General features: G+C 35.4%; 1 protein-coding gene, 1 long non-coding RNA gene and 1 pseudogene across 2 annotated transcripts; all 3 read right to left on the reverse strand.

Moving 5' to 3' along the window:
- Window positions 1–1,952: 1,952 nt before the first annotated feature.
- Window positions 1,953–4,681, reverse strand: LOC129367747 (uncharacterized). The gene is made up of 3 exons (XR_008606734.1): window positions 4,592–4,681; window positions 2,222–2,280; window positions 1,953–2,108 (listed from the first exon to the last, which is right to left on the reverse strand). It is a non-coding gene; the product is annotated as an uncharacterized LOC129367747 (long non-coding RNA).
- A 3,482-nt stretch (window positions 4,682–8,163) lies between these two features.
- LOC129367603 (myeloid cell surface antigen CD33-like) lies at window positions 8,164–10,600 on the reverse strand. Its single transcript, XM_055042156.1, is given in 8 exon segments — window positions 8,164–9,072; window positions 9,153–9,185; window positions 9,279–9,314; window positions 9,420–9,519; window positions 9,625–9,921; window positions 10,044–10,098; window positions 10,101–10,438; window positions 10,525–10,600. Coding segments are annotated over 8 exon segments (912 nt in total). The 5' UTR covers window positions 10,571–10,600; the 3' UTR covers window positions 8,164–9,065.
- A 4,203-nt stretch (window positions 10,601–14,803) lies between these two features.
- On the reverse strand, window positions 14,804–17,617 carry LOC129367707 (myelin-associated glycoprotein-like; annotated as a pseudogene).
- Window positions 17,618–23,382: the final 5,765 nt, after the last annotated feature.

The raw sequence follows: 23,382 nt of genomic DNA on the forward strand, positions 1-23,382 counted from the left end.
AGACATATCCAGCTGGTCTATTTTAAGACTACAATTGCGGTCTGACACAGAGCAGTCAAATGTGTTATCCCATTATATCTGCTTAAAATATTTGATTGTCTTTGGTTGAATACGTCTGCGCGTCCATTACTTTGGTACAAGTACCAGACAACTTGGAGGCCACTCGGTTGGGCTTGCTGTAGGAAAACTTGCAAGGAATGATGATACATGATCCTTTCATTCCCGTTACGCTTCCTGGAGTAGTGAAAGACCAGCCCAGATTGAGCATGTTTCCTGTAAAACACATAAAAACAAAACGATTTTGATTGGCCAGAGTAGTTTTAGCTTAATTTTAACTGATTTGCCCTGGACAGACCATAGATTTCTACATTTGAATGTTGTGTCTGCAATAGTATTATTTGTTGTCTCGGTGGGAAAAATAGTTACATTAACTCCTAAATCGAGACTTACAGGGTTCAAATGCCTAAACTGCAAAAACACAAAATCCTACCAAATAATTTTGGTCTAGTTTTTACTGCTAGCATCTTAATAAACCTGAAATAAGAGAAAATTAACTTACAAGTAACCTTTCAAGATAAAAGAAGTGGCATTAAGTAAATAATTCCTTAGAATTGGGGAAGAAGTACTTGTTCCATGGCAGATTATTTCACTTATAGCAAACCAGATTTGCCTGGATAGACAAATTTTATCAACAGTATCTATAAAGATACTTTTTTCAATGGAACAATTTACATAAGTTAACAGCAGAACATGAGGCAGCCATGTATTTGTCAATTTTATTTACCATAAAACTCTCCATATAAAATAATATTCAGTTGATGTGACATTCATCACTGAAGAAAATCTTTTTAGTTCCATTTGTTATAAACTCAAAAGACATTACCAAATGTTTAATATATTCTAGTCCTGATAAAAAGGTACAAAATGTTAACTGTGATTGGTACTCACGTTTTACCCGTATGGTGAGGCTCTTCTGCTGAGTCTCTCCTCCAGGAAAGTTTGCAGAACATGTCAGATCATTTCCATTGTCTTTAGCTGATGCTGTAAATGTCAGTGTGGAAACAGTTTTCTGCAAAGTCCCCAAAGTTTAATATCTCTGGTAACTGGCATGTTAGAGTAGTTCCATTCGAGAACTGGTGCATTGCTGGAGCAAGTATAAGAAGCTTCACATGTTACTTGGTTTGGAACTCCTTCAACATATTCAACTGAAGTAGAGCTAATGCTCAGTGATAAAATGGAGCCTAAAAACACAAAGAACGAAAGGATGGTTAAAGCTTTTCCAGAAAGACAACCTAAGTTTAGCACGAGGGCGACGCTGATTTTGATCTTGGGAGTTATCACTCACAGCTTGCAATTAAGGTTTTAGATGTTCTTGCTGTTTTACCACCTGGGTGCTGGACAGTGCACTCAATCACTTGAACGTCTCTCTCTAAGACTAAAGTGCCTGTTAAGATAACTTTAGAAGTGCCATCAGATAGCTGAGTGTTGGAAACTCTTTGTCTTTCATTGCGATGTTGAGGCTGAGAGTTGGTGGACTGGTGGAGCATGTGTGTTCAGCAGAACATTGCACTGTTACAGATTTTCCAACTTTTCTTTCTCCAAAGATTATAATTCGTGGTGGCTTTGGCTGTGCTACAAAGAAAATGTAAAAAGTTAAAAGCTTTTTCAACAACATACTAATGCATTGATTATCAAGGCAAAAAGCCCAAAACAAACAAACATACCAATTACTTCAATTGTTACTGCTGTGTCATAGAATTTATATGTGCTAGACCCAACATGTTCTGGATCCACCCAAGGATAAAGTTTTTGTCTGTGGTCGTTCCAGTTCACACGTTCAATCTTTAGAGAGCATGATTTTTCATATTTGGAAGTGTATACATAGGTTCTTCCACTATACATGCTAATTACTTTCTCAGGGTACCGACTGTCAGAAACCAAAGGATATCCCCTGCTCACATACTGGTACCAAACAACTCTGTCTGCTCTTGTAGGTGGATACAAATTGTAGTCAAAGCTACAAGGGATAACGAGGCAGGATTTCAACAGTGCTTTGATATTTCTTGGCATGTCAACGCGCCAAGCTTGTATTGCCAAGTAAAGACATCCTGCAAGAGAAAAATAGTTGTAAGTCAAAATTACTGAAGTAAAAATTCATCAGTTGCATCAAATTAAGTATGTATGTAATGTTACACAATTCAAAAGAAGAAAACCAAAGTACCCAAAAACCAGAGGTGCAGGAGCAAATGTCTAAACCAAAACATCTTGATATAAAGGTATCTGAAAGAAACAAATGATGTGCATTAGTATTATTTATTAAAACAATAAACAATAAAGATACAATAAAAATCTTTGTGCCATTTTCAAAATCAACCAAATTTTGTTTTACAAAAAACTTTTAATTTTCGTTTCATTTCTTTGCAGTTAAAATGTTTCAAGGCTGTAAAAAGACTGGTACCCATCTCATACAAAGTTTTCTACTGTTTCTTTCTGTTGCCTTTTTTGTTTCCTCCATCTTAAAAGCAAATGAGAAAGAGGGCTTTGTAGTGCGTGTCGTTTTTTGCATGCGTGAGCTCAAGTTACCAGAGCAGAAAGAAAATGGCTACTTTACAGCTACTTTGTCATCTTCGCATTTTTTACCCTTAACGAGGATCATCTTCATGTTTTAGACTGTCGGTTTCAAAATTCACATGAACAAAGAATAAGTTCACATAGCACAAAAAATGATTGATTCTCAGAATTCATCATATGAAATTATGAATTAATTACAATACCTCAAAAATGGAGAAACTCACTTCTTGTTTACATTTGTTTTCAATTGTAAAAAATTAAAGAGAGTGAGACAGAAGTAATCGACATCACTTCTGTCTTCTCTACTTATTTAACATGCCTCTCATTTCTACTGTCTGATCAAAACCTTAAGACCAGGTAAAGAATTTCAAGTATTTGCAATTGTGCTGGTGGGTCATTAATAAGTACTAAAAGTAAAAAAAAACAAAACAAAACAAACAAACAGAAAACAAAGGCAGGAGCAATAAATTCAGCAAAGAGAGTCAGTCATCTAATAAAATCTGCAGTTAAACCATTCAAGAAAATCATTCCATAAACATAGTTTTCCTATTATTTTCTGTCAGATTTTCTCAGTGTTTGGTGTTTGGACCCTTTCGGTGTCCACCCCTGGACAAACCGTGGGTTTGGGGGTGGACTCAGGCCCTTCCTTTACTTTACATTTTTTAATGTAAAGTAATATCCTCATCAACTTACTGGAAACACTTTCATCATGTTTAAAAATTTTATTTTTATGTGAGCAGTAGCAGGAATTGGGCTTCTCATTGCTGATCTATTTTTTGAGCACTTTCAGTTCTGCTTTTTTAGGTACATTTTCTCAAACTTTACATAAATGAGATTCACTTGTTGCACTTTTTTCCTCTTGCATTTTAAAGCTTATTTTAAGAAGTTATTATTCAGCAGTGTGCGATGAAACTAGTTGTAATGTTTTTTTCTGAATTAAGATATTTACCAGGAGTCTAGCTGTACAGATCTATTTATACAATATTCTCTGTCTTTTGCGCTCTGATATAAATTTTTGATAAACTTGCTTAATTTTGCATATTTAAAACTTAATACATAGATGTTTGTTTTTTTCCTTCTTCTCCCCGGTTGACCCAAGCAATCCAAATCCACACAAAAAGAAAAACCTTCAAATATATTGCAGTGATCTATATGATTTTACTAGTTCATGCACAATCTGATATACAGCACGACTACGGTCTATTCTGAAAAACTGAAATACAAAATTCACTGGACATCCCAGCAAAAAGATTCAGATATGATACTGGGCAATTTACATGTGGTTTTGTTTAATTAATATAAGGTCAATGTAGGTGTTGTGAATCACAAACACCTACAGGTGGTTCAAGGAACAGATTTCAATCTGATTTCAAGCTTAAAGGACATTATAAGAAGAGGTTTGAAAAGATGTTTCGTGTGGAAAAACTTTGTGGATTCTAAATATAAATTCAAAATTTTTCATGGAAACCTGACCAAGCAGAACAAGTTTCCATGAAAGAAAGAAAAAAAAAACCCACAGCCGGTTAATCTGATGTTTATAGTAGTTGATGGAAAAAAGTTGCCAGCAATAAGATGTAAACGTGGTAAAAAGCAATATAAAGTAATTTACAAATGGTTTATGCATAATGGGTGAATGTCGGTCAATTTTATTACGGTAATATTACTAAACAAAAAATTATAAATATAAAACAAAAAATTCACTTATGCTCTTTAATTGCCCAAATTAATTATGTTATAAAATTACATAATTATTACATTTTTTATTAAAACAAATAAAAACATTTTACGCTCTGCATTCAAATAGAAATATTTCTTTTATTCTTTAAGGAAAGAGGAAAGTGAAATTTCTGTGAAACATTTAGAGCAGCATTATTAATTATTTTCTTGTTACTGTTATTTGCTCTAATAAGTGAATAAATAAAAATGCAATATTTTCTTTGATGTGAGGATTCAATTTAAGTTTTAAAAGAGATATAAAACAACTTATTTGCCATATTCTTTAAAGTCTAGATCAACTTACCTTCTGATGTGGATGTTTATGGGAAATCTTTCAAAACTGCACAATTTAATGAAGTCCTCCTTAAAAGTGTGGGAGGATGATGTGACCTGGCATCTTACTGCTTTGTCAAAAGGATGCTTTCAAACACACCTTTTATATGAAAAACCACAGACGATACGGAAGTGAAAAAAGAGAAGTGACAGGCATGTGTGGGGCGGGTGAGGGCAGCGACAGATTTTGTTTCCTGCTCATTTTATCTTTGACATCCCACACCCCATTTTGAGTTATTTATTTATACTTATTTGTAGGTGTGTCTCAGGCTTCCTGGAAACCTGCTTGTGACCCTCATCAATAATATTTAGCTAAATATAACATCCATCCATTTTCTGATCACCCTCTGCCTCCATGTTGTTCAGGCACAAGGTCACGGAGAACTGCGCCCTCTAACTATGAAGTTAAGGGCAAGAATATATCTTTTATGAACACATTTCTTTGTGAATAAAAACATAGGTCTGATGTTGAAGTGTTTTCTTTATTATTATTATTATTATTATTTATTATTATTATTATTATTATTATTATTATTATATTATTATATTTTATTATTATTATTTCCTCACCCTCCTCACCCTCAAACAAAGAAATGATTTGGCTGCAGAGAAAACATCAGACTTTAATTTCATCAGTTTGCCCCGTGCTGGACTAAAAGCCCGGTTCGTTACAGGCAGCCTGAGTCGGTCTCACATCTTGTTATCGAAAAGCGATACGCGATGATGTAGTCCAAAGCCCAATGACCGCCGGCTCACTCTTAGCTCTCTGCTTCACCTTAACGATACTACCAGGGGGTTCGCACCAGATCTGGGCTGGAGGTTTGCGGCTGTGAGTAGAAGTCACTGCAGAACCTCAACTGCTAAAAAAGATTCAGCAATCAGCATTTGGAGCTCACAAGATATTGCACAAACATCAGCGAAAATACGGCGTCGATAATTTGGACCACAACATAAAGCCAAACATGCCACAATCCAGGAGAAAGATGTGCAGCGGAGCGACTATATCTTCATGCAGGCCTGGTCCTGGTAGGATGGGGCCTTAGACACAATCTGATTCCACACCAGGGCCATGCAGAGACCTTTGGAGGGCCTGGGGCTCAAGTCCCCTCCACCACCTCTCTGCATGTGCAGCGAGGGGGTGGAGGTGTTTTTTAACACCTTCAGCCTCAGATCAACACAGTCCACACAGCCAGCAGCAGAAACAGCAACTTTATACATAGAGGGAAACATAGACTACATGTTTATGTTTTCCCCACATGATGACAATGATACAGTATCATCTGATTAAATATAAAATTCTTGATTAATGTGGGTTGTTGCTATTTTGTGTTTTAAAATCTTGTTGAATGGGCCCCTTTTTAACTTTAAGCCCCTGCCCCTCCAATGCTCTCTGCACAGCCTCGAGAAGCGAGCTCTCAGGGGACTGAACGAATACCAAAAAAGTCTTATTTTGCCTCATTCATTAAATTTTTATCTCAGTTTACCCCTTCATGTCCAATCTCAAACTGTTTTTCTTTTTCATCTTAAAGTTAGTGTTTCCAGAAAATTCACTGGACTGCAAAAATGCTTTTGGAACAGAACAGATTGCCAGTGTTGTCACACTTTATAGAAAATGCAGACATTCCACCTTTATTATTACCTTATTTTATTTCAAGTTCTGACTGACAGGATTAAATACACACCTCCTCACAACATTTGAGCTCTTACAATAAATATAAAAAATCTAACTATAATTCCCTCAACAGGAGGGGTAATGACACCCTTCTGAGTTTGACCTCACACACACAGCTGTGCTCTGAGGGACACGGTTGACAGGTTTCCAGTTTGACTTTCTGGCTGAACTGTTTTGAGCCTTTCACGCTCAAAACCTTTCACATGGCAGCTACAAATTGTAGCAACTTTCAGATTAATTTCAAGAAAACTGCTGCAATGAAAGAGCATGTAGCTGTCCTTGAAAAGTACTTTTTTTAAGAAAGAAAAATATGCAGATAATTATCCATGAATCAAAATACTAGATACAACTGCTTCCTGTTCATTTAAAAATATATATAATGTAAATAATGTGTTCCTCTAAAATTCACCTATTTGTAGTTTTTCTGCAATTAAAAGGGCAGTATTATGTATTTTCCAGCCACATAGTGTCATTTTATAGCACTGTAGTTACCTATGTGTTATATATCAAAGATGACTTGAAATAAATGTTACTTCAATTTGACACTGATAATGGGTCTCTGTCTCTTTAAGAGGCTCCTGCTCTTTCCGACACTTTGCCTTCAGCGCCTCATCACAACAATGTTTCTCCATTCTGCCTTTAGCATAATTCTTAGGAGCATTGCACTCAGAAGTAGTTCATTTGACAAGCAAATGCACAGTTCCATCAGGAACTTGCTAATTGCTGCTACTGCTAGTTTGAAGGAGCCGGTTTGGGGAGTTGCGCTCTGTGAGGCAGAACCTTGGCTTGAAGATTACAGCTCTGAGGAAGATGGCGCTTGGTGGGAGCAAGCTTTTCACACAATCAAATGGCTGCCACTGGAGACTGAAGGATTTCTCAAACATGTATGAAAGAATCAAGGCAACTCTATAGGTATACTTTGATGAGAGAATAGTACTATAATGTAATGTAAAGCTCAAAGAAGTATATTTTACTTAATTCCCCCCATTTACTATTTTCTTTGATTACTGACATTTTTATTCCGGTTAATTTTATTTTGTATTATAACGCTGACAACATTTCTGAGTTGAGAGGATATATATTTAATATCATGAAGTGTTATCAACACATCAAGTAAAAACTATGCACAACAATATTTGAGCTTCAGTTTATTAAAATCCTGTTACTGCTGCATTTGGTCTGATTGCTCTTGCTTAAAGAGATTAATACATGTTACTTAATGGGTTTATCTAAAGTTTACATTAAGTTTAGGTCTTGGTTTTGTATTTTTCACTCCAATCAAACCTTGATTTCCAGTTCTGGTTTGTGTTCTCCTCTAAATATCTACAGGTTCTGTTGCGTCTTTGGTCAAATCTCTAAACTTCAGAGATGCTCAAAGATGCATCTTCACTGTTGTTGGTTATCAGTTTAAAAAAAAAAGAAAAGAAGAAGAAATATTATCTTTTTATGAAGTTTTTGTTGCAGTCAAATTATATGTTGCATAGTAAGTAGATTAAAACTTTGTATTGTTTTTTGATTAGCTAGGTGTCATTTACTTTGGACATTTTCATCCTGTACAATCCAACATTGCTCGGCCAAGACATTCTGTTGAGCAGAATCAACATTGGACTTCATTTATACACAAGTCAATTAAACTATTGGCCACTGGGATTTAAATTTTGTCATTTTTGAGAGCTTAGATCAAGCAAAACTATCTATCCAAACTGAACTTTCTCCACAGACAACAATGCAAGAATCTCAGAAAGCACAAAGCACAATTTAAACAACAATTTCATTTGACTTATGATCATTTTTCACCTTTTTTTTTTCTTTTATTAGTTTTAATAGCAAAGCACAGAAATACAGGTGTAAAGAATTGATGGAAAAGTGACAAATATGATGAGATATTTACACATTTACTCTGGAGTCCTGGACGGAAACACAAAATTTTTAAACTGTTGCTCAGCATTCCTCAATACCAATTTCTCAACATGAATCTGAAAAAAATCTACTAAATTATTTCAAATCTTAGCCAAATGTCTTTGAGTTGATTTTATTCGCTTGCATTTTGCATTATTTACAGACATTGGTAATTTTTAACTTTTACTTTTACTTAGTTTACTTCTAGAAAACTCTGTGGGTTTACTTCATTACAAACAGGTAGGTAGATTATTATTATCATCATTGTGATAATCCACTCATGTCTAAATGATATCTACACATAGTTTTAACATTGAACTTAGCTGTACACTGGGTACTTACCACAACAACAAAAAAGCGGAATAATATATTTATAACGACGGAAATATGATCGAGGCAGAGCACACCCTCAAGTTGACACTGGTTATGTTTTTTGACACACTCTTTTATACTTGAAGCTTTTGGAGTTGAACTACTCTAGTACAGTTGTGTTTATTTAATATTAGAAGTGGTTACTTGCTCACAAAGTGTTCAGGTCAAACAGAATACGAACTGCATCGTACTGAAAGGTCTGGCCAGGTAAAAATAATAGCCTAGTGAGAATGCATACTCATAATTTCAACACACAACATTATAAAAATGGAATAATTTCATTTTTGTACACTTTTGATACTTTTGCCAGAAAAAGCATAACGTATATATATTTTTTTGCTGAATTAATGTACAATGGTAATAATAAAAAAATAAGGTATGACTCTTAATACAAAAATCTTCCTCATGGACATAAACAAAAGTTTAAATGTGAACAACTACTTGCTGGTCATCATTTGCTCACATTTCTTGCACTGGATTATGACCACAAAGTCACTGGCCATTAGAACCTGAAAAAGTCCAAACTTCAGTCAAAAATGTATTCAGGAAAAACAATTGAAAAGTCTCAGTGAAATAAGTCAGATCTCACCTGCCAGACATCCTGGACAGTCTGTTGAACATGCTAAATGTCCCAAATAATTTGATTAATATTTATTTTCACTGTAATGACATTACATGTTTTTATTTTGTGGTGCAATGCTTTAAATCACTTTACCTTCCTTCACGACTTTGAAGCTCTGCAATGCGATTCCTTAAGAAAACAAGAGGAGCTTAAACAAGAGCAGCATTGAGAAAATAACAATTTGCTGTTTTTACTCAGCGGATCCACTTAAATAGTGAATATCTGTAAACCTACTTGTACTTTTTCATCATAGCAATGCAGATGATTCCAAAGATCACAGCCGTGCCAATGGCCACCGCGACTGGAAGGATGAGGTGATAAGTGTTTGCAGTACCTGCAAATAGAAATGAAATCAGATGCATTTTATGTGATGTTGAAAAATGCAAATGAACTACATCCTGTATTTATTCTGAACTATTCAAAGCTAGTTAGATCTCACGTTTTACGTTGAGTTGAATAGATCTGTCTGATTTTTGACCTCCATTAAATGTTACACTACAGGTGATTTCAGTGTGGTCGTCATTCTCCTCAGGAGTAAACACCATGATGGACTGTGTCTCCCAGATCCCAGAGACAATGGGTTTTTGAATTAGTATAACATCATCTTCACTTCCTCGACTCCATGTGAACACAGGAACGTGTGAGGGGCAGGTATGGTGGACCGAACAGGTGACGGCGTAAGGTTTTCCTTGAACAGCTGTGTTTGCCTGAAAAAGTTCAGGTTTGGGAGGAACTTCTATAAAAAGAAAAATGAGACATTAACTAAGGGTTAATTTTAGCGATTGTAATATAAATACTGAACAAAGTTAAACATGCGAATAACAACGATGCACAGGACTTGAATAAATGACAACATACGGCGCATTATGACTTCAGTACATTCCTCAACAAAGGAGAACTTTTCTTTAGTTCTTGGTTGGTGTCTTTTTGCACAAGTTCAATGCGGAAGCAGAAAGGGCCGTTATCATGATCTTTAACCTCATCTATTTCTAAGGTGCAGTTCTTCTGACCCAGGTCTCCCAACAACTTGGTTCGGCCCTTAAAGCTGTCCATGACCTTTGTGCTGTCTTCATGGTAGAAGATATCGTCCCAATTGTCCTTACGATGCCAGATGCCCCTGAGTCTGGAGGTAGGCAAGATACTCCCAGGATAAGTGAATGTACAGGGCAGCACAACACAGGAGTCGACCAGGGCTTCAATTGATTTTACAACAGAGGCCTTCCACTGTTCTTCAGTCGTTGGGCTGCAAATACCTTAGACGGATATAATAGGAGAGAGTAAGAATAAACAAATAAGGAATATAAAGAGGCTGGAAATCAAGATATGTTCAATTATTTACCAGCCAAGAGCAAAAAGAAAAGCATCCTCTTGCTGTCTTTTTCCATTCTTTGACTTGTTAGAAGTACAAAATGGCCCTCAATGTTGCAATCTATGTAAAGACAACAATTAGTAAAATTAGTAAAAACGTTTTTTTTATACAGCCCTTGATTGAAACAGCAATACTTGCTGTATGTAATAAATTAAATCATGACTAGAAGAAAACAAAATTGACTGGTTACCATTTGGCAAATTTGGCTCTTCAGAAAAGTAGAAAAAAGAATTAAATTATTATCAACATGATCTATGTTTGCAGATGCAACAGCCAGAGTTTCTTTCCATTACTAAGTTCTGAATTTCATCACATGATGCTCAGTGAATAAGGTGTTAATTAATTAATTTTCAACTTAAAAGTATTTCTTATTGTTTTTTGTGTTTTTTTTTATAAAGATGTGAAAATTCATATATTTCGTGTTTTGGAAAAAGCAACATCTGATAACTACGGTACTTCTCAAGCTGCTACAAAATGAATTAACTCTCCATGTTTCTGCATCACCTTATAAAATTATGAACCTGGGTATCTTTCATGGTAAGAAAATGTATCTTGAATAACTACAGTCATAAAAGTCTCAAAGAAACAGTGAAATAAAACAGGGCACTATAAAGTTGAATAAATGAATACAAAGAAAAGTCCCTCCAGAAGGAACAGACTAACTCAATAGTATATCCTGTGATGAGCCATACAAAGAAAAACCCATATCCATCAAAATTTACATTGCTGTAATATTATCTGCAATTTGAACCCATATTTAAGTAGCATGTAAGGTTTTCAGTCTTACCCTATAAGAGAGCTGCTTTGCTGATCTCAGCCCCAGTTGAATAAAAATGTGATCAAACAGTCGCGCTATTTATGTATTGGTGAGAGAATGCTGCCAGTTCACACTGTGAAGGAACCAATCTGCTGACACAGGAGAAAATGCTGCAATTTTTTTTTTCCATTTACATGTTTCATGTTTGAGACACAGTTGTGTGTTCATGCGCCAACTGGAAAATAACACAAGAAAAGACAAACAGGCAAACAATAGACTCGAAGTAAAACCTCATCACATCTGTTGGCTAACTATGAAGACCTGCTCAATTTGAATATTCTCTTTTGAATGTGTAAAGTGTGTCACATGGTCACATGGTAAAGTTGTGATCCCAGTTTCTGTGTAACTGGATACCAGATAAAAATAAACACTGAAATAATTCTTTACAAGGTTGCCTGTATTAAAAGTGACTTTGCAGAAAAGAATGTGTTTAAAAATGACTGGTTCTGGATAATGACTAGACCAAGACATTTTGGAGGGATATTATGGTGTTGATCACTGACTTGCTTTGTATGTCTCTGGTGTGGCCTTAGCATAACATCATGACACCTGCACAAGCTATGATGTTACAATAGAACAATGATGAGTTCAGGTTTCTACTATGAACTTATGACTGATTTTACATTTTTCTTTTTTATATACATGAAGCATTCAAATACTAACCTAGCTGGGTTTTTCTGTCAATGTCACCAATGCATTTCTTGCTTGGCTAATTCACCAAAGTACTCTTGACTCCAGAATTAGCGTAGCATGGCTGCAAAGCAATAAAACTGAGAATGTGTTGTATACTTTAAGTCAAATAGGATTACGGAATGATGGTGGCAATGTTGGTAGGAGTTTGTCCTGCAAGTGGCAGGTTACTGGTTCAATTCCCTACTCCGTCTGCCTTTATCGTTACAATCTGAGGCAAGACACATTACATGTTAAAGGCATTTAAATGATAAATGTATGTCAATTGGAGATTATTGTCAAACTGATTAGACAGTGAGTTTAAGCAGGCAAATCTACTTATAGAAACAGAAGATGCTTATTCAATTAAAAATTTGAATTACAGTGGTGCAATCTGACTGAGCTTGAGTAATTTTGTAAAGAATATTGGGCAAAATGTAAGACTAAAGATCTACAAAGCCGACATCGTAAAGGACTGGCTGGTTTAATAGTGATTTGTTGTTTGTATTAACAAGCAACTGAACAAGAGTGTATTATAAAGTTTCTCCTTTACACTAGTGATCTGCTCCAGCCATCTTCATTTACTTATCTCTTAACGCTCTACAAGTTTTTCTCATTGTTGCTTCGTGTTCTTCCCTCAGATTAACTTTTTGAATTAACATTTCAATGTTTTGACAACACTCTGTTAGAATAATTATGTTTTGTTGTCATTCTTACATTTGTAGTTTTAGTAGATTTAGTATTCACATCCCTGAGAAAAGGAACTTGTTAGACCTTGAACCTGCAACCATTTCTTATCTTGGGATACTCCCTACACGGCCCGTGTATAGATCTTCCTTTGTTCTCCCTTCACATTCTTTTCCTACTATGCTTCTGCCTGGGTTTTTCTAAGGCAGAAAAACCCAGCTAGGTTAGTATTTGAATGCTTCATGTATATAAAAAAGAAACCTTGAGGAAGCGGTCTGCTGTGCCTTCTCCTTTGGCAAAAGACTTGCTTGAAAATTCAAACGTTGTCTGTTGTTCTCTTTTCATGTAGGTTGAGAAAATAGCTATCACACTCAGTGACTGATTTTCAGTTCTGCTTTTTCTGAAGTTAATTGGCAGCTGAAGTGAAAACACATTTATTAAAATAACTTATCTGAGATGACACATTGAAGTCTTGTTTGAGTTGTAAAAATAAATAAATAGGAGAAACACATCTGCAACATTTATATTTTCAAATATGCAAAATGTTCAGATTGGCTTTACCATAGACATGGTGATCTATCATATTTAAGGCATTTCTTGCCAATAAGCAGTCAAATTTGGTCATTGAATGCACTGGTTGTGTTATTTGCATCAAGGAAAATAACAATAGTTGACTCTTATATTTTATACATACAATCTTTATGCTCATCCTGCGAATCTATTAAGGGTTAGTTGCTCATTATTTATTTTAAACTAATCTTCATTTACACCTGCGTTCCATGCGAGAGGTGGCGTCACCCTGGACAGGTCGCCAGTCTGTCGCAGGGCAACACAGAGACAAACAGGACAAACAACCAGGCACAGACTCACTAACACCTGAGGAGAATTTGAAAAGACCAATTAACCTGACAGTCATGTTTTTGGACTGTGGGAGGAAGCCGGAGAACCCGGAGGGAACCCATGCACACACGGAACATGCAGAAAGACCCCGGGCCGGGAATCGGACCCAGGACCTTCTTGCTGCAAGGCAACAGGGCTACCAACTGCGCCACTGTGCTGCCCTGAAGTAATTTATGTAGAATGTAAAATAAATAAATAAAAAATTTTGGCTTCTAAATAATGTTATTGCAAAGCCATAAACAGTGCCAAGAGTTGGCTCCAACTAGACCTTCTGGGAAGGTTAAAGAAGAACAGAAACTACGCAAATTGTTTTGGAGAAACAGCCTAAAGTCATAAAAAAGAATGTCTTTCACTGCCAAAATAACACTCTGCAAGTCTATTGGAAATCCACAGGGGAAAACACAGAATTATTTTCAGTTCTGCATTTAGAGACGTAAAGAAATAAAAATAATTACTGAATCACAACTCTAATGTCACTGAGATAAAAATAATTATTTTTGATTGTGTAGCAGAGGGAAAAAAACTGATAGCACAGTGTCTATTTTTTTTTTTTTTTTTTTGCGTCTGAGACAGACTCTAGACATCCTGTTCCACATGGTGATTGTGTTATTGGGGAGCCTTTGGCCTGCTGCCTACCTGGGGAGGTTTTAACACCACCTCAGGTCTCAGGCATGGTTTTGTAAGATATTTCAGCCTGATAATCTGTCATTCGCTTTGCTCCTCATCTGTTCTTTAAATGTGTTGTTTTTGGATCTTTTAGCCTCAGTCTGGTTCTTTTTAAGTAATTCTTAATTCTATAGGTTTTTGCAGTAATCTGGTGTACACAGCAAATCCAGCAGGCCCAAATTAACTCTGTCAGCTTTGACTTCAACACTTTTAAAGTGTCTGTATGGGTCCACACCAGAAAGTGTTCATTTGACTCTTTTTGGAGAGTTGGTACCTCAACTCCAATTAAGTGTCAAATATCAAATCTGCTGGAGTTAATCATTTAACACTTACTAATTCAGTGTTAGATCTTAATATTAACTCTTACAGAGTATTTTTTTCCTTTTTTTACTTCATAATAGTTATTTGTAATTAATATTGACTAGGTATTTCATTGTTTTGAACTTTAAAAAAATTCTTTGGAAAATAAACATTTAATAAAGAGGCAATAATTTTCTCAAATGCATTTATTTCAAAACATGCACCATAATTATAAAACATATTACAACGTGGAATAATGTGCATGTTTCACATGTCACTTTCAGTTACATATTGCTTATCAAAAGACATATCAGCTGTGCAATACAAAATGCAGAATGTGTAATACACATTTTTCTTCAATACAATATGCATGAAATTGCTCAAAGTACAAGATGGGGAACATAAAGCAAGGAGTTCATGTTATATGATGATATGACAGATTGTCTTTGGCTTGTTGGGCCAACAAAATTTGTGATTTATACAAATAATTACTATTAGCACACACACCCTTTCATTTTTGTTGGTAGGGATGCCACAGTGGGTGCAGTAAACGTAGCGCATGTTAGCATAAGTGGTATTATAAAGCCTTAAATCTGAATATATGTAAAGCATGTGCCTTAACTCACCAATAAATCAGATCAGCAAAAAGAACACAACCTGTTTGTGGAAACAAAGGATGCTAATAATTACTCTGGCTTTTTACTTTGATCATCAGTTTTTACATTTTTACACGTTTCCATAAATGTTCAAGTCTGCAGTGTTCATGTAGTCATCGTTGTCATCCAGGTCCTATGAAGAATAAGAATGATAAGGGTGTTTATGAAAAGTGGAATGAATTTTAAATAACCGTAAAAAAAAACAAACAATAAAACTTAATCATACCTGTTTGTAATTGTGGGATTTTTGTTGGCTTTATGGTCCCACCAAAGCAGCAGAAATAACAATTAGAAACTTTTCATATGAAAAATTTAATAAATCTAATTGAAGTAGTTACCTCTTTGGTGACGGGAAGCGAGGTTTGTCAGTTTTCTGTCCACCACAGGAGGAAGCATTATTGGGACTGATGATTCAAAAAACAGTTTTTACAATTATAACACACACCAAGAAAACTTCACAACTTGTAGTTTCTTTCAGCTAAATATTCACCTTTGAACATGTTCATTCCTTTGGGGTCTCCTGTTGAAGACAAATGAAATATGTTTTGTGTAATAAAAAAAAAAAAAAACACAAGAGCTTGTCTTATATGCAAGGTTTTTACACAAAAAGTTCCAGTTACCTTGAAAATCTGCTCCAAATAGATCTTCTGGGAATAATAAAGAAGGAACAGAAAGCATGCAAATGTTTTAGGAAGCATTTTGTCAAAAGTCAAAAAAGGAATTAATCTTTGACATTTAAGAAAAAAACTCCCAACTCAGCAATTTGCAGGTCCATTTGAAACTGCAGCAGAAAATATGAACTGTTCTCTTGAATTCAGTGCTGCATTGAGAAAAGTAAAAAAAAAAAGAATCTCTTGCCTTTGATCAAGATGAGTTGGTCCTGCGGCGCCAGGACGAAGCCTGAAAATGTCACAAATTAAATGTTATATTAAATCACTACAATGTTACTAAGATGAGATTAATCAGTTTTAACTGGCTAACAGGCGCAGGCATCGATTGCGAAGCGACCATTCCTCACCTGCGAGACAGTCTAGACATCCTGTTCCACATGCTAATGTTAGAAAAGTAAAACGTATTATAATAATGTAGTTAAATGTAGGTGTGACTGTGAGCAAACTGTCTTTTTCCACACCTGCCATCTTGACTTTGAAGCTCTTGAATACGTTTCCTTTAAAAGACCAAACATTGTACAAATATTAGACAGCTGCAAGCAAATGCCAGGTTTTATTGTTCACTATTAGTGAAAATTAGTTTGGTACTTTGCTACTCACTTGTATTTCTTCACCATGAAAATACAGAAGAGTCCAAAGACCACAGCAGTAGCAGCGACTGCAACAGTAGGAATGATGATGTGGTTGTAGTTTTCTCTGCCTGCAAACAAAAAGTAAACCATTTCTTTTTTATTGCAAATAGCAACAAATAGGCAGGATTTAAAATGGCTGTTCTTTTAAAATGAATAAAAAAGCAAACCAAAGTTTGTCTCACGTTTTACATGAAGTGTAAACTTTGCCTCGGATGTTATTCCCCCATGAAATGTTGCTGTGCAGGTGAGCTCTGTTTCGTCGTCCTTTTCCTCAGGAACGAAGGACAGGATGGAATCTGCCTCCCCAGATCCCTGAATGAAGGTGTTCATGCTTTTTGGTGATTTCATCATCCTTACTTTCTCGACTCCATTTAATCTCAGGGGGATGCGAGGGGCAGGTGTGGTGAACAGAGCAGGTGAGGATGTAGGGTTTGCCTTGAGTGGCCATCTTCATTGGACTCAGTTTGAGTTGAGGTTTGTTATCTGTGAAGAACAAATTCAGGTAGCAGTTAATATAAAAGTGGGTTAAACATGCAAGCAGCATTGAAATACAGAATATGGAGTGTGTACATACGGAGCATTATGACTTCAGCACATTCTACAAAGGAGAACTTTTCTTTAGTTTCTTGGTTGGTGTCTTCGTACAAGTTCAATGCGGAAGCAGAAAGGGCCGTTGTCATGATCTTTAACTTCATCTATTCTAAGGTGCAGTTCTTCTGACCCAGGGCTCCCAACAACTTGGTTCGGCCCTTAAAGCTGTCCATGACCTTTGTGCTGTCTTCATAGTAGAAAATCTCGTTGTGTTGTCCTTACGATGCCAGATGGCCCTGAGTCTGGAGGCAGGCAGGGGAGACCCAGGATAACTGAATGTACAGGGCAGCACGACACAGGAGCCAATTAGAGCATCAATGGACTTTACAACATCGGCCGTCCACACTTCTCCAAGCCCAGAGCTGCAAATGACTGATTAATTAGAACCAAAACAAAAAGTTAGAAATTATCATTGGAGGAAAAGAAAATGGATGAAGTAATTTACAAATCACTTACCAGCCAAAACCAAAACATCATGAGCTTTCTCTTTGTGATCCATTGTGCTGCAAAACACTGTTGGCTTGATTGTTCAAATCTGTAGGAGTTTTTACAGGAGGAAAAAACAAACAGAAACAAAATATTCTATCAGTATTAATCCCAAGAATTAAAAGTTTACTGAGGAGATTTATTTTACATTTTTCCTAAAATACAAAGGTATGAAATCAAAGGTGTGAAATGGCTCAACACTCAAAGTCCACCAGATATGAAAGTTAATCAGAAATGAGCACTGCATCTGCACCAGCAGATTGATTATAGTGTATTAAATAACTACACAGGAGAGTTGATATTTAATTTTCCTCCAGACCAAACCGTCTTATGCAATGGCACTGTTAAAAATCAAATCTAAAAGAATAACACAAATAAAAAATGGAATCTGAGACTAAACATAAATTAGGAAAACCAAACTCTGGGATTAATTTAATGTGGTGATTTTACAATCATAAGTGTGGAAACACGTAAGCAAGAGGGAAAATGTTTGAAACTGAATGAGGGAAGTGAGGTTAGGTGGGGGCTTGGGTAAACCATCATAATGACGCAAAAAATAAAGCAAATTTAGAACAAGAAGACTATGCAGAATGCTAAATCTGAAAATTTGTGTAGAGTTCAAAAAACAAATGAAAAACAAATAGAATTAAGGTTAAAATCTTCATTTAAAACTGAACAATGAGGTTGTCAAGCTTTTTTTAAACATGGCTTATACGTTCAAACATTCATAGATATTAAATATGTAATTACACATGTTGCTTTTGTTGCATCTACTTTTAAGATGCAACAAAATTTGCATTTTTCCTTGCCCATACTTCATTTTACAGTAATATCAAATAGTTCTATAATTTTTAATCATTTAACCTTTTTAATGGGGATATATTTTTAAATTGAATCAAGTATTTAGAAAAAAGTCTTTAAAAAAATATCCTAATGTAAATTTAAAAAAAGTATTAAATCTAATCACTACTTTCAATTTATTTATCACTGCTAATCTGATTTTTTTTTTCTAAGTCCTTATATTATTAGGAAAATATGCATAAGCTAAGTTTGGTGCAACTATTACAATTAACAAAATCTTACCTTTTGGCGTCTCTGTCTTGGCTGAGCGGTTTTCTGAAAACACTTCTGAATAATGATTCTTTGGTTTGGTTTCTGCAGTTTGGCAGCCGTCACAGTCACTTTCACAGTGTGTGAGAATGTCAGAGTGTGTGTAGAGGCAGTGAAGCCAGAGTTAATGATGCAGCGGACAGGGAGTGGTCTCAGCTGCACTACTTATCTGAATGCAAATCTCTGATATATTTTAAAACATAGAATCTCTGACACTAACCAGAAAAGAAAATGCTAAAATGTGTGTTTTTTATTTTTCCCATGTTTGAAGTTACAATTGGTTTTACCCACCAGGAAATCTGGCAGTATAGAGATCACTGCAGTTTGCTCCATCACAATGGCTGGTCTAAACAGAGCTACAGAAAAGACAAAAATGTTTCTTCCAACATTTAATCAACAGATTAAGCCAAAAAGAAAAGTGATCTGGCAAAAAAAATAAAATACAAATGCCTTGCCGTAACGAAAATGCATTCGGCTCCACAAAATAAATATATTTCTCAAAGACAATGAGATTTAAAGAAAATTAGCTAAAATGTCTGTGATTGTAAAACTGTGTGAAAATTAAGGAAGTTGGTTTGTGTAAAAATCCACCATTGACTGAGTCATTACATTTGTTCTTGGTCGCTTTCAGCAGTACATTATAGGGCATGTCTTTGTTTTCTTCTCTCTATTTTGTTTAATGAATATATTTTTTACAGTGTATTCTTAAGAAGTCAGGCAAGGCCAGGAGAAAAATCAGCATCGGTGTGAAATGCTTTTGTTTTTATACTGAAGAACACTGATAAAAATTGCTTTGGGAGACTTGAATTAAACTCTAGAGACATCTGCTGCTCAGACAGCTTCATGTTTTGAAAGAGCTACATTTGATACAGGAAATAGAGAATGGCAGCGATTCAGGCAACACTTGCTGTAATAATCAGACGTTAGCAGAATATCCCTTGAGAGTTGGTTTCCACAACTCTCAAGGAAACCAAAATTCAATAACAAGATGAATTTTAGTGTCAAAAGATCAAAATCATGCATTTCTTCAGAATAAAGCTACGGTTTATAAATACTAAAAAATGAACAACTTTTCTTCGATATCATCTTTATGTAGAACAACATCAAAGACAATGATTCATCACTGGTCTGTCTGGTTTTATAAGAATAATGAATGTTTAAAAGAAAAGACTTGTTTCCAAGTTGCACATAGAATCATCAGCTTAATGCAGTATGTCTTCTTTAGATAGTAAGCATACATTTTTCCATCTTGCACAATAAATTTCAGAGTTTTAACATGTGATTCCACATGCTACCTTGATATCACATTTTATTCCTGACATTTGGAAAATATATGCTGAACCATGTCACGTCATCTAAAGTTGTTCACACACTTTAATACTCCAGAGGGTTACTTCATAATTACTTCATAATTACTTAGCAAATTTTCTTTGTATGATTAGAAGTGATCTGACCTAAACTATCATATCCATTAGGGATGATAAATCAACTGAAATGTAATGGCTTCTATCAAAATGTTTGATCAACTACGAATGAAGTTTATTTACAATATGGTAAACAGAAAGAGCTGAGGAAGAGAGCCGTTAATCAACACTGATTGACTTTTGCAGTTACAGCTGTTATCTGTAATCCCATCTCTTAGTGATGTGATTAATTAGACAATTAAAGTCTGATGAGGTCATGACTTCAGGACTTTAAAATGGAGGAGTTTGTCTTTTGCATTGCAGCCAGACTTCAGCAGCCAGATCAGCAGAAATAAAGCAACCTGTTGTAATTTTCTCCGTAAAGGTAAGAAAATGTACAATCATGTTTCTCTGACATGTGTAATTAATTTTTACAATAATTCCCACACTTTGTGTTTTGCTGGATAGATTTGCTCCTTGGATAGTGAAGCTCTCAGCTTTTCTAATGGGTAACTCGACATCCACTGGCTTCGCTGCTACGTCTCCCAAGAGACTGTCCTGGGGACGCCGAAAGGAGGACACTATCAAGCTGCAAGACTTCTTCACCAGAAATGAGGAGGGTCTTTGGAGCGCGAGAAGGAAGCAAAGCTTAGCTCCCAAAAATATTCCCATCCCTCACAATAGCCTTTGTGTTGATCTGGATTTTCAAGACAGAGGGAATTTCCACCCAAAACATGGAGAAAACATTAACCCTGCCTTTGTGGAAGAAAGCAGCCAATGAGTTTATAACACAGTTTTGGTGAGAAATGTTTTTTTCAGCTGTGGTGTTTAAGAGAGGACCAACATTTTTTCTCTGTGGCTCTAAACTAGAAAAAAGGAAGTGAGACAACAAAGTAAAAATAAACGTTCTGACAGTTCACTTCATGTGTGACTTATGCTCCAAGCTGTTGTTGGAGATTAAAACTTAGTGAATATGCTCTAGAAGATGATCTTGATTATTGACATGATGATAAAACTACAACAAATTTCTTGTGTGTTTTTTTTTTGCACCTTTGTGAAAGCTATTCCAATTGCTATGTCACAGATAGTTATGCATGACTTGGTGTAAAATACAAGAAGCAGGCCTGACTGATTTCCTTTTCAATAATATTTCACCGAATGAGACACATAAGTTGAAATGTAATAACTGGGACAAAAAATTATCTGAAGACAGATTTAGTACAGGTCAAGTTTTTATTCACTGATGACAGGGAATCTTGACTTACCAGATCTGGACTGTGTCTGCCCAGTAACAGGCACAGAACTCCACTTTAACTAATAAGCTGGAGGTGGAGAACCAGTTTGGGCTGAAGCCTGTGGTTTTTATTCAAACTTATTCACTCAGTAAAGATCTGAGAAATAAGATGAATAAATATTGATATGGGGAAAAAAAATAGATTTTGTTTATGTTTGAGAATAATTTTGAGAACTAATACCTGCCCAATAGTTGTGCTGAAACAGACGTGTTTTTATTTACTTACACATATATATGTATGTATGTTTGTAATGACTGTGAACACTGAAGTTGTTTTGTAGTATATTTAACACTCAAGAGCACAGTGTATCCATTTGTCTGCATACAGTGCAGCATCACAGTGAGTTAGTTTCCTGTCTTCACATCTCATTAGTTTCTGTTCCTGTTCTCTGAAAAACCTTCAAAGGTTTTCTTTTTATTTGGTTATATTAATTCAATATAAGCTGTCATATAGTTCCTCTTGCAGTCTACCGGAAGGGTTATTTTAGAAAAACCTTTCAGTTCCGTTAGAGTACTTTTGTGTTAAGTTGATATTCACTTGATTTGTTATGATATTTGTCTAATTACAACAGATTTTAAGAGTTGCTGTATTCTAGAGGCTTTTACTTGATAATAAAGTAGGTAATCCAGGACAATACAACAAGGAACAAAGAGTAGAAGAACTGTCATTCATAAATGCATTTGCATCAACCTATTATTGGTTCCAGGAGAAGGAACAGTTCCAGGAAAGGAAGCTCTGTGATGTTATGGATTTAAAGTTCATTTTAAATAATATAGTTTTTATTTGCATCTTTTGATTGATTCTATTTATATTTCTTTATTTTCCAGGTTTTACTTTTAGTAGCTTGTTCACTTAATGATGATTAAAGAATTTTAATTGGAAGACTGATATTTTGTTGTTGTTGTTATTAAACTCTTGCATATGGATAAAATTTTTAAATCAGTTGCTTCCTGGTTTCCAACCCCAAATTTCTGGTTGGAAACCAGGAATTTGGGGTTGGAAACCAAATACCAGGAATTTGAATTAACTCCCAATCAGGTCTGCAGGAATGGAGACTCATCTAAAACATGCATTGCAGTGATGCTGGATATCAGAGTTGGGAATCACTGTTACATACATGTGTAGTTTTGCTGTTCTGAAACATGAATTTATTTATTTTTATTTTAACACCAAGCCATTTTCATTGCCTCTTTCCATAATGGGGACTATGTGGCTATTGTTTATTAATAATCAGGTTGTACCCTGACTATGTAATTTTAATATAAATTACTAACTTTGTTAATAATTGCCATTAGCAAAAATTTTTCATAGCCAAATCAGACCAATTGTTGGACAACAATTGCAAAATACAAGAAGAAATGTCAGAGATCCTCCAAGTAGGATGTAATTGTTCACAGAATACATGTTTTGAATCACATCAGTACAAGAAAGCACCAAGAACGGGAAGACATGTTAAATGTGTTCTTCAGTACCAAAACCACACTGAAGACACAAAAGCAGAAGAGGTGGTAAAACAGTAAGACAATAAGTAAGTTTGAGGAATTGTGGAAAGAGTTTTGCACACAGATGTGTTTGATAAAACACAACTATGATATTGAAGTTTATTGATCTATAGCAATACAATGCAAGAGTATAAAATTATTTATTTGGTGCTCTGCCTTTTAAACTTACTAGCTTCACAGTATTCAGGGAAGCTAAATAAGTTGTCAACAATGTCACCCTGGAAATACGGAAAAGCACTGCTCAGGTCCTGCTTTAACCTCATCCGTCTAATGTCCCTCTAGAGTCAAAAGTCATTTTTTACGTAATTCAGCTGAGTTGCATTCAAACTTTGTGACATTTTCATTTCGTATATCTTCTGGAAAAACCTGCCATTGAGTTCATCCAGACAGAGTATAACAAGCAGTTCTATACCTGAAGTGTGGTTTATTGTCCAACATTTGAG

Source organism: Poeciliopsis prolifica, unplaced genomic scaffold, assembly GCF_027474105.1.
Source record: "Poeciliopsis prolifica strain line A6 unplaced genomic scaffold, Auburn_PproV2 SCAFFOLD017, whole genome shotgun sequence".
In the NCBI taxonomy this organism is placed as follows: domain Eukaryota; kingdom Metazoa; phylum Chordata; class Actinopteri; order Cyprinodontiformes; family Poeciliidae; genus Poeciliopsis; species Poeciliopsis prolifica.